The sequence below is a fragment of the Bombina bombina genome, chromosome 6 (genome assembly GCF_027579735.1).
Source record: "Bombina bombina isolate aBomBom1 chromosome 6, aBomBom1.pri, whole genome shotgun sequence".
Lineage (NCBI taxonomy): Eukaryota > Metazoa > Chordata > Amphibia > Anura > Bombinatoridae > Bombina > Bombina bombina.
In genome coordinates this window covers 979,700,597-979,713,057 of record NC_069504.1, presented here as the reverse complement: position 1 = coordinate 979,713,057, position 12,461 = coordinate 979,700,597, and the positions used below count along the sequence as shown (strand labels likewise).

General features: G+C 38.0%; 1 protein-coding gene across 2 annotated transcripts in view; it reads left to right on the top strand.

The window, feature by feature from the left end:
• The window catches only part of TBC1D9B (TBC1 domain family member 9B), a 424,635-nt gene that overhangs the window by 333,550 nt on the left and 78,624 nt on the right, over positions 1 to 12,461 (top strand). For both annotated transcript variants that reach the window (XM_053718644.1, XM_053718642.1), the window contains exon 18: positions 6,943 to 7,014. In XM_053718644.1, the coding sequence (XP_053574619.1) occupies positions 6,943 to 7,014 (72 nt within the window). The remainder of the gene's footprint in view (positions 1 to 6,942; positions 7,015 to 12,461) is intronic.

Genomic DNA, 12,461 nt, shown 5'->3' with positions numbered 1-12,461 from the left:
ACACTATATCAATAAAAAAAATTCTAATGTTTTCAAATGTTCTCTTTTAACGTCTGGGGGGAGAAACCTGTATAATACAGTAACCCACAAATGTATGTTAGTAAACAAATGATATATTTAGATTCATGTGTGAGGAAACCATTTATTGAAATTGAAATTATTTTACCTGCAATAGCTGAACAAAAATCTTCCACAGTATGTATGATTGATACATAGTTAAAGCGGAAGGGGTTTTGTAGAGCTCTTGGGGTTTGAAAATCTTTGCCTCCTGTTAGTGGTAGTGAAGAGTAATTCCCAGGAGTAATGGATCATGGACTCTCACCACCATGAAATAAAATAATTTATCAGGTAAGCATAAATTTGTTTTTGAATGTAAGATCATTTAAGACATTTATAAACAAAAGAAGGTTGTTGATTTTGGATACAAATATATAAACCTGCTCTTGGATTTCATTTGGTGCTGTACCAATGACATGCATTCATAAGATACTGAGCATTCGGAAATCTACTAATTATAAGGACGTCACTGCATTTTATCTTTGATGACTGGTCATTATGATGATCTCTGAGAGGGTAATGTGTGTGCAACCTCTTAAAATGACATCAAACTCCTCTTGCTTTTCTGTAAAAATGTTGCTTATTCCACACTCCCTAGAGAGGCCAAAAACCTTCAAATCAGCTAGATGGTTTAGGCTATTTGGAGCATTTTAAAAATCTATGTTACAGATTAGCTCTTTGGCCTTTAGGGAGCATGGGACATAGCACAAAGGCAAGAGGTATTTAATGTCCCTTTAAAGTGACAGTGAAGTCAAAATTAAACCTCTAGATTGTAAGTTCCCACAGGAATCGGACTCTCAACTCTTGTATGTATTTGTCAAATTATATCTTGTCTCTTTAAAGTTTTGTATCATTGTTGGACAGCGCTGTGGAATTTAACGCTAAATAAATAATGTATAATAATAACTTTTATGATTTGGCTAGAGCATGCAGTACTAATCAACTTATTTAATTTGCTTTGCTGTCTTGGTATCCTTTGTTGGAAAACATACCTAGGTAGGCTCAGGAGCAGCAACATACTACTGGGGGGAACTAGCTGCTGATTGGTGTCTGCACATATATGCCTCTTGTCATTGGCTCACTTTATGGGCTCAGCTACTCCCAAAAGTAGTGCATTGCTGCTTCTTCAAGAAAGGATATCAAGAGAATTTAGCAAATTTTATAATAGAAGTAAATTGGAAGGTTGTTAAAAAAAAAATGTATGGTCTTTCTGAATCAATGTTGTGTTTCATGTCCCTTAGTATACCTAGCATACCTAATGTTGTGTTTCATGTCCCTTAGTATACCTAGCATACCTAATGTTGTTTCATGTCCCTTAGTATACCTAGCATACCTAATGTTGTGCTTCATGTCCCTTAGTATACCTAGCATACCTAATGTTGTGTTTCATGTCCCTTAGTATACCTAGCGTACCTAATGTTGTGTTTCATGTCCCTTAGTATACCTAGCATACCTAATGTTGTGTTTCATGTCCCTTAGTATACCTAGTGTACCTAATGTTGTGTTTCATGTCCCTTAGTATACCTAGCATACCTAATGTGTTTCATGTCCCTTAGTATACCTAGCATACCTAATGTTGTGTTTCATGTCCCTTAGTATACCTAGCATACCTAATGTTGTGTTTCATGTCCCTTAGTATACCTAGCATACCTAATGTTGTGTTACATGTCCCTTAGCATACCTAATGTTGTGTTTCATGTCCCTTAGTATACCTAGCATACCTAATGTTGTGTTTCATGTCCCTTAGTATACCTAGCATACCTAATGTGTTTCATGTCCCTTAGTATACCTAGCATACCTAATGTTGTGTTTCATGTCCCTTAGTATACCTAGCATACCTAATGTTGTTTCATGTCCCTTAGTATACCTAGCATACCTAATGTTGTGTTTCATGTCCCTTAGTATACCTAATGTTGTGTTACATGTCCCTTAGCATACCTAATGTTGTGTTTCATGTCCCTTAGTATACCTAGCATACCTAATGTTGTGTTTCATGTCCCTTAGTATACCTAGCATACCTAATGTTGTGTTTCATGTCCCTTAGTATAGCTAGCATACCTAATGTTGTGTTTCATGTCCCTTAGTATACCTAGCATACCTAATGTTGTGTTTCATGTCCCTTAGTATACCTAATGTTGTGTTACATGTCCCTTAGCATACCTAATGTTGTGTTTCATGTCCCTTAGTATACCTAGCATACCTAATGTTGTGTTTCATGTCCCTTAGTATACCTAGCATACCTAATGTTGTGTTTCATGTCCCTTAGTATACCTAGCATACCTAATGTTGTGTTTTATGTCCCTTAGTATACCTAGCATACCTAATGTTGTGTTACATGTCCCTTAGCATACCTAATGTTGTGTTTCATGTCCCTTAGTATACCTAGCATACCTAATGTTGTGTTTCATGTCCCTTAGTATACCTAGCATACCTAATGTTGTGTTTCATGTCCCTTAGTATACCTAATGTTGTGTTACATGTCCCTTAGCATACCTAATGTTGTGTTTCATGTCCCTTAGTATACCTAGCATACCTAATGTTGTGTTTCATGTCCCTTAGTATACCTAGCATACCTAATGTTGTGTTTCATGTCCCTTAGTATACCTAGCATACCTAATGTTGTGTTTTATGTCCCTTAGTATACCTAGCATACCTAATGTTGTGTTACATGTCCCTTAGCATACCTAATGTTGTGTTTCATGTCCCTTAGTATACCTAGCATACCTAATGTTGTGTTTCATGTCCCTTAGTATACCTAGCATACCTAATGTTGTGTTTCATGTCCCTTAGTATACCTAGCATACCTAATGTTGTGTTTCATGTCCCTTAGTATACCTAGTGTACCTAATGTTGTGTTTCATGTCCCTTAGTATACCTAGCATACCTAATGTTGTGTTTCATATCCCTTAGTATACCTAATGTTGTGTTACATGTCCCTTAGCATACCTAATGTTGTGTTTCATGTCCCTTAGTATACCTAGCATACCTAATGTTGTGTTTCATGTCCCTTAGTATACCTAGCATACCTAATGTTGTGTTTCATGTCCCTTAGTATACCTAGCATACCTAATGTTGTGTTTTATGTCCCTTAGTATACCTAGCATACCTAATGTTGTGTTACATGTCCCTTAGCATACCTAATGTTGTGTTTCATGTCCCTTAGTATACCTAGCATACCTAATGTTGTGTTTCATGTCCCTTAGTATACCTAGCATACCTAATGTGTTTCATGTCCCTTAGTATACCTAGCATACCTAATGTTGTGTTTCATGTCCCTTAGTATACCTAGCATACCTAATGTTGTGTTTCATGTCCCTTAGTATACCTAGCATACCGAATGTTGTGTTTCATGTCCCTTAGTATACCTAGCATACCTAATGTTGTGTTTCATGTCCCTTAGTATACCTAGCATACCTAATGTTGTTTCATGTCTCTTAGTATACCTAGCATACCTAATGTTGTGTTTCATGTCCCTTAGTATACCTAGCATACCTAATGTTGTGTTTCATGTCCCTTAGTATACCTAGCGTACCTAATGTTGTTTCATGTCCCTTAGTATACCTAGCATACCTAATGTTGTGTTTCATGTCCCTTAGTATACCTAGCGTACCTAATGTTGTTTCATGTCCCTTAGTATACCTAGCGTACCTAATGTTGTGCGTCATGTCCCTTAGTATACCTAGCATACCTAATGTTGTGTTTTATGTCCCTTAGTATACCTAGCGTACCTAATGTTGTGTTTCATGTCCCTTAGTATACCTAGCATACCTAATGTTGTGCGTCATGTCCCTTAGTATACCTAGCGTACCTAATGTTGTGTTTCATGTCCCTTAGTATACCTAGCATACCTAATGTTGTGTTTCATGTCCCTTAGTATACCTAATGTTGTGTTACATGTCCCTTAGTATACCTAGCGTACCTAATGTTGTGTTACATGTCCCTTAGTATACCTAGTGTACCTAATGTTGTGTTTCATGTCCCTTAGTATACCTAGCATACCTAATGTTGTGTTTCATGTCCCTTAGTATACCTAGCATACCTAATGTTGTGTTTCATGTCCCTTAGTATACCTAGCATACCTAATGTTGTGTTTCATGTCCCTTAGTATACCTAGCATACCTAATGTTGTGTTTCATGTCCCTTAGTATTCCTAATGTTTTGTTACATTTCCCTTAGTATACCTAGCATACCTAATGTGTTTCATGTCCCTTAGTATACCTAGCATACCTAATGTTGTGTTTCATGTCCCTTAGTATACCTAATGTTGTGTTACATGTCCCTTAGTATACCTAGCGTACCTAATGTTGTGTTACATGTCCCTTAGTATACCTAGCATACCTAATGTTGTGTTTCATGTCCCTTAGTATACCTAGCATACCTAATGTTGTGTTTCATGTCCCTTAGTATACCTAGCATACCTAATGTTGTGTTTCATGTCCCTTAGTATACCTAGCGTACCTAATGTTGTTTCATGTCCCTTAGTATACCTAGCATACCTAATGTTGTGTTTCATGTCCCTTAGTATACCTAGCATACCTAATGTTGTGCGTCATGTCCCTTAGTATACCTAGCATACCTAATGTTGTGTTTCATGTCCCTTAGTATACCTAATGTTGTGTTACATGTCCCTTAGTATACCTAGCGTACCTAATGTTGTGCGTCATGTCCCTTAGTATACCTAGCATACCTAATGTTGTTTCATGTCCCTTAGTATACCTAGCATACCTAATGTTGTGTTTTATGTCCCTTAGTATACCTAGCATACCTAATGTTGTGTTTCATGTCCCTTAGTATACCTAGCATACCTAATGTTGTGTTTCATGTCCCTTAGTATACCTAGCGTACCTAATGTTGTTTCATGTCCCTTAGTATACCTAGCATACCTAATGTTGTGTTTCATGTCCCTTAGTATACCTAGCATACCTAATGTTGTGCGTCATGTCCCTTAGTATACCTAGCATACCTAATGTTGTGTTTCATGTCCCTTAGTATACCTAATGTTGTGTTACATGTCCCTTAGTATACCTAGCGTACCTAATGTTGTGCGTCATGTCCCTTAGTATACCTAGCATACCTAATGTTGTTTCATGTCCCTTAGTATACCTAGCATACCTAATGTTGTGTTTTATGTCCCTTAGTATACCTAGCATACCTAATGTTGTGTTTCATGTCCCTTAGTATACCTAGCATACCTAATGTTGTGTTTCATGTCCCTTAGTATACCTAGCGTACCTAATGTTGTGTTTCATGTCCCTTAGTATACCTAGCATACCTAATGTTGTGTTTCATGTCCCTTAGTATACCTAGCATACCTAATGTGTTTCATGTCCCTTAGTATACCTAGCATACCTAATGTTGTGTTTCATGTCCCTTAGTATACCTAGCATACCTAATGTGTTTCATGTCCCTTAATATACCTAGCATACCTAATGTTGTGTTTCATGTCCCTTAGTATACCTAGCATACCTAATGTTGTGTTTCATGTCCCTTAGTATACCTAATGTTGTGTTTCATGTCCCTTAGTATACCTAGCATACCTAATGTTGTGTTTCATGTCCCTTAGTATACCTAGCATACCTAATGTGTTTCATGTCCCTTAATATACCTAGCATACCTAATGTTGTGTTTCATGTCCCTTAGTATACCTAGCATACCTAATGTTGTGCGTCATGTCCCTTAGTATACCTAGCATACCTAATGTTGTGTTTCATGTCCCTTAGTATACCTAATGTTGTGTTACATGTCCCTTAGTATACCTAGCATACCTAATGTTGTGTTTCATGTACCTTAGTATACCTAGCATACCTAATGTTGTGTTTCATGTACCTTAGTATACCTAGCATACCTAATGTTGTGTTTCATGTCCCTTAGTATACCTAGCATACCTAATGTTGTGTTTCATGTCCCTTAGTATACCTAATGTTGTGTTACATGTCCCTTAGTATACCTAGCATACCTAATGTTGTGTTTCATGTCCCTTAGTATACCTAGCATACCTAATGTGTTTCATGTCCCTTAATATACCTAGCATACCTAATGTTGTGTTTCATGTCCCTTAGTATACCTAGCATACCTAATGTTGTGCGTCATGTCCCTTAGTATACCTAGCATACCTAATGTTGTGTTTCATGTCCCTTAGTATACCTAATGTTGTGTTACATGTCCCTTAGTATACCTAGCATACCTAATGTTGTGTTTCATGTACCTTAGTATACCTAGCATACCTAATGTTGTGTTTCATGTACCTTAGTATACCTAGCATACCTAATGTTGTGTTTCATGTCCCTTAGTATACCTAGCATACCTAATGTTGTGTTTCATGTCCCTTAGTATACCTAGCATACCTAATGTTGTGTTTCATGTCCCTTAGTATACCTAGCATACCTAATGTTGTGTTTCATGTCCCTTAGTATACCTAGCGTACCTAATGTTGTGTTTCATGTCCCTTAGTATACCTAGCATACCTAATGTTGTGTTTCATGTTCCTTAGTATACCTAGCATACCTAATGTTGTGTTTCATGTCCCTTAGTATACCTAGCATACCTAATGTGTTTCATGTCCCTTAGTATACCTAGCATACCTAATGTTGTGTTTCATGTCCCTTAGTATACCTAGCATACCTAATGTTGTGTGTCATGTCCCTTAGTATACCTAGCATACCTAATGTTGAAATTGATTTATATCAGTGCATTTTTTCATATTTGAAGGTATATTAAATAGAATAGTAAACACCATTTTTCTTTTTGTTATCAGTCGTGTCATGTTTAGTCATCTTTTAACATTGTACTGATAAAATCTGCTGTTTAGATGATGAGAGGACAAATATACATATAAAGAGCTTATTGTGTAATTATTACAAACTGAATTGTTTTCGTTCTTCCTAGCTCTGACATCAGAAGAAACGGAATCTGCTCTGGAAGCCGCAAGCTTTTTCACAGATGATCTTACTCCTGAAGGTAAATCTATAATTAGCTGATATGCTGATTCCCTTTTTACTTACTTTAAACAAAGCATATTTTTCTTAGTAAAGGGCATGTCTTATTAACATTATCACCAAATACTTGTGATATAGCTACTTCTATTTTAAAATCACAGGATTTGTCCTAATGCGATACTGATAGTTTTTGAAAGTGTTTAAAGTGTGATTAATATAGCACACATTATGCTATTATTGGTTATTTGTAGAGCGCCAACAGATACCACAGAGCTATGTTTATCTAATTATAAATTCATTTTTGCACTTCCTCACTGTATTACATAATATCTGCATTAAAATAGATGTTTTATGAGCATTGATATCTCAGGTTGTTGAAAACTCACTGAATGTTGCTGTTTCAGGGAAATCTAAGGGTAAACTCCTCTGCTTTGGCGAGTTACATTTTTAAATGTAAACAAGCTCCTGCACTGATCTAAGCAACCACCAATTAGCATGTAGCAAAGACAAGCAATCAGAACCAGTATATGTACTCCAGTCTGTCTGGGTGGGTTTGGAAAACAAAGCACAATTTTCAGAGGTATAAACAGGAGGGGGAAAAATTAACGTAGATTACATATTTCTTTTTTAAGACACGATGAGTCCACGAATCATCTTAATTACTAATGGGATATTCACCTCCTGGTCAGCAGGAGGAGGCAAAGAGTACCACAGCAGAGCTGTTAAATAGCTCCTCCCTTCCCTCCCACTCCAGTCATTCTCTTTGCCAACGTTAGTGATAGGAAGAGGTAAAGTTAGGTGTTAGAAAAGATTCTTCAATCAAGAGTTTATTATTTTTAAAGTAGTGCCAGAGTGTGCTGCTTTGTTCTAGGGTGTAGCCGTAGTCCATATAAGTCTCTACAGTAGAGTTTTTGGTGGCTTTAGAGCAATGGGAACTGGTGGGACATAATTCTCACTGCGCCTCCCATATATTGATGCTGCCCTGCCTCTGGAAAACCTGAGAGATTCTAACTCAAGACTTTCTCTTCATTCTCAGGTCCATGGGAGGGATAGGACCTCTTAAACCTGGAGTCTGCCTTGCTGCTAGGCAGAAGATGAGGTAAGTGCTGACTTTATTTCTGGGGTACAAGAAGTCTCAGAAAAAGTTTGGGCACTTTATTTTTTTTTACACAGACCTCATCAAATTGGGGCTCCTTTCAAGGGGTTAACATAGATGCAATTCTCCTAATTGTTTTAGGGGACTCTTGGCAGTTTGGACGCTGGCACTGGGACTGTATGGGACATGTGACTCTTCTCTCCCGGCGGTTTTATAAAATGCATAGCCGACCGGGAGGGTTCATACTGACTGACTTTTGTATTGTGCAGAGAGCGAGCTCAGTGTGAGGGTGTTTGTTATTAGAGAGTCCATATGGGCTAAGCAGCTTCCTAGGCATAGGTAAAAGGAGCTAAGCAGCCTGTTATTTTAGCGGATTGTTGAAACGCCCACGAGGGGCGGATCTTGCGTGGTGCCAATTTGATGGCACAGCGCTTATTTAGTTCTTCCGGTTATCGGAAAGCAGGACTAGCAGATCCTTTTGTTTGTGTTTAGGTTCCTTTTCCTCTTACACTTCCGGTTAGCGGAGGGGGCTGGAAACACAGTGTGTTGCACTTAGAGACACAGTGTGTTGCGCTTAGTTAACAAGATACTTCGATAGTATGCCATATTATATAAAAAGAGTTTCTTTCATGTAATTAGCAAGAGTCCATGAGCTAGTGACGTATGGGATATACATTCCTACCAGGAGGGGCAAAGTTTCCCAAACCTCAAAATGCCTACAAATACACCCCTCACCACACCCACAATTCAGTTTTACAAACTTTGCCTCCTATGGAGGTGGTGAAGTAAGTTTGTGCTAGATTCTACGTTGATATGCGCTCCGCAGCAAGTTGGAGCCCGGTTTTCCTCTCAGCGTGCAGTGAATGTCAGAGGGATGTGAGGAGAGTATTGCCTATTTGAATGCAGTGATCTCCTTCTACGGGGTCTATTTCATAGGTTCTCTGTTATCGGTCGTAGAGATTCATCTCTTACCTCCCTTTTCAGATCGACGATATACTCTTATATATACCATTACCTCTGCTGATTCTCGTTTCAGTACTGGTTTGGCTATCTGCTATATGTAGATGAGTGTCCTGGGGTAAGTAAGTCTTATTTTCTGTGACACTCCAAGCTATGGTTGGGCACTTTGTTTATAAAGTTCTAAATATATGTATTCAAACATTTATTTGCCTTGACTCAGAATGTTCAACTTTCCTTATTTTCAGACAGTCAGTTTCATATTTGGGATAATGCATTTTAATTTAACATTTTTCTTACCTTAAAATTTGACTTTTTCCCTGTGGGCTGTTAGGCTCGCGGGGGCTGAAAATGCTTCATTTTATTGCGTCATTCTTGGCGCGGACTTTTTTGGAGCAAAAATTCTATTTCCGTTTCCAGCGTCATACGTGTCGCCGGAAGTTGCGTCATTTTTTGACGTTATTTTGCGCCAAAAATGTCGGCGTTCCGGATGTGGCGTCATTTTTGGCGCCAAAAAGCATTTAGGCGCCAAATAATGTGGGCGTCTTATTTGGCGCGAAAAAATATGGGCGTCGCTTTTGTCTCCACATTATTTAAGTCTCATTTTTTATTGCTTCTGGTTGCTAGAAGCTTGTTCTTTGGCATTTTTTCCCATTCCTGAAACTGTCATTTAAGGAATTTGATCAATTTTGCTTTATATATATGTTGTTTTTTCTCTTACATATTGCAAGATGTCTCACGTTGCATCTGAGTCAGAAGATACTACAGGAAAATCGCTGTCAAGTGCTGAATCTACCAAAGCTAAGTGTATCTGCTGTAAACTTTTGGTAGCTATTCCTCCAGCTGTTGTTTGTATTGATTGTCATGACAAACTTGTTAAAGCAGATAATATTTCCTTTAGTAAAGTACCATTGCCTGTTGCAGTTCCTTCAACATCTAAGGTGCAGAATGTTCCTGATAATATAAGAGATTTTGTTTCTGAATCCATAAAGAAGGCTATGTCTGTTATTTCTCCTTCTAGTAAACGTAAAAAATATTTTAAAACTTCTCTCCCTACAGATGAATTTTTAAATGAACATCATCATTCTGATTCTGATGATTCCTCTGGTTCAGAGGATTCTGTCTCAGAGGTTGATGCTGATAAATCTTCATATTTATTTAAAATGGAATTTATTCGTTCTTTACTTAAAGAAGTACTAATTGCTTTAGAAATAGAGGATTCTGGTCCTCTTGATACTAATTCTAAACGTTTAGATAAGGTATTTAAAGCTCCTGTGGTTATTCCAGAAGTTTTTCCTGTTCCTAATGCTATTTCTGCAGTAATTTCCAAAGAATGGGATAATTTGGGTAATTAATTTACTCCTTCTAAACGTTTTAAGCAATTATATCCTGTGCCGTCTGACAGATTAGAATTTTGGGACAAGATCCCTAAAGTTGATGGGGCTATTTCTACCCTTGCTAAACGTACTACTATTCCTACGTCAGATGGTACTTCGTTTAAGGATCCTCTAGATAGGAAAATTGAATCCTTTCTAAGAAAAGCTTATCTGTGTTCAGGTAATCTTCTTAGACCTGCTATATCTTTGGCTGATGTTGCTGCAGCTTCAACTTTTTGGTTGGAAACTTTAGCGCAACAAGTAACACATTGTGATTCTCATGATATTATTATTCTCCTTCAGCATGCTAATAATTTTATCTGTGATGCCATTTTTGATATTATCAGAGTTGATGTCAGGTTTATGTCTCTAGCTATTTTAGCTAGAAGAGCTTTATGGCTTAAAACTTGGAATGCTGATATGGCTTCTAAATCAACTTTACTTTCCATTTCTTTCCAGGGTAACAAATTATTTGGTTCTCAGTTGGATTCCATTATTTCAACTGTTACTGGTGGGAAAGGAACTTTTTTACCACAGGATAAAAAATCTAAAGGTAAAAACAGGGCTAATAATCGTTTTCGTTCCTTTCGTTTCAACAAAGAACAAAAGCCTGATCCTTCATCCTCAGGAGCGGTTTCAGTTTGGAGACCATCTCCAGTCTGGAATAAATCCAAGCCAGCTAGAAAGGCAAAGCCTGCTTCTAAGTCCACATGAAGGTGCGGCCCTCATTCCAGCTCAGCTGGTAGGGGGCAGGTTACGTTTTTTCAAGGAAATTTGGATCAATTCTGTTCACAATCTTTGGATTCAGAGCATTGTTTCAGAAGGGTACAGAATTGGTTTCAAGTTGAGACCTCCTGCAAAGAGATTTTTTCTTTCCCGTGTCCCAGTAAATCCAGTAAAAGCTCAAACATTTCTGAAATGTGTTTCAGATCTAGAGTTGACTGGAGTAATTATGCCAGTTCCAGTTCCGGAACAGGGGATGGGGTTTTATTCAAATCTCTTCATTGTACCAAAGAAGGAGAATTCTTTCAGACCAGTTCTGGATCTAAAAATATTGAATCGTTATGTAAGGATACCAACGTTCAAGATGGTAACTGTAAGGACTATCTTACCTTTTGTTCAGCAAGGGAATTATATGTCCACAATAGATTTACAGGATGCATATCTGCATATTCCGATTCATCCAGATCATTATCAGTTCCTGAGATTCTCGTTTCTGGACAAGCATTACCAATTTGTGGCTCTGCCGTTTGGCCTAGCTACAGCTCCAAGAATTTTTACAAAGGTTCTCGGTGCCCTGTTGTCTGTAATCAGAGAACAGGGTATTGTGGTATTTCCTTATTTGGACGATATCTTGGTACTTGCTCAGTCTTTACATTTAGCAGAATCTCATACGAATCGACTTGTGTTGTTTCTTCAAGATCATGGTTGGAGGATCAATTTACCAAAAAGTTCTTTGATTCCTCAGACAAGGGTAACCTTTCTGGGTTTCCAGATGGATTCAGTGTCCATGACTCTGTCTTTAACAGACAAGAGACGTCTAAAGTTGATTGCAGCTTGTCGAAACCTTCAGTCACAATCATTCCCTTCGGTAGCCTTATGCATGGAAATTCTAGGTCTTATGACTGCTGCATCGGACGCGATCCCCTTTGCTCGTTTTCACATGCAACCTCTTCAGCTCTGTATGCTGAAGCAATGGTGCAAGGATTACACGAAGATATCTCAATTAATATCTTTAAAACCGATTGTTCGACACTCTCTAACATGGTGGACAGATCACCATCGTTTAATTCAGGGGGCTTCTTTTGTGCTTCCGACTTGGACTGTAATTTCAACAGATGCAAGTCTCACAGGTTGGGGAGCTGTGTGGGGATCTCTGACGGCACAAGGAGTTTGGGAATCTCAGGAGGTGAGATTACCGATCAATATTTTGGAACTCCGTGCAATTTTCAGAGCTCTTCAGTTTTGGCCTCTTCTGAAGAGAGAATCGTTCATTTGTTTTCAGACAGACAATGTCACAACTGTGGCATACATCAATCA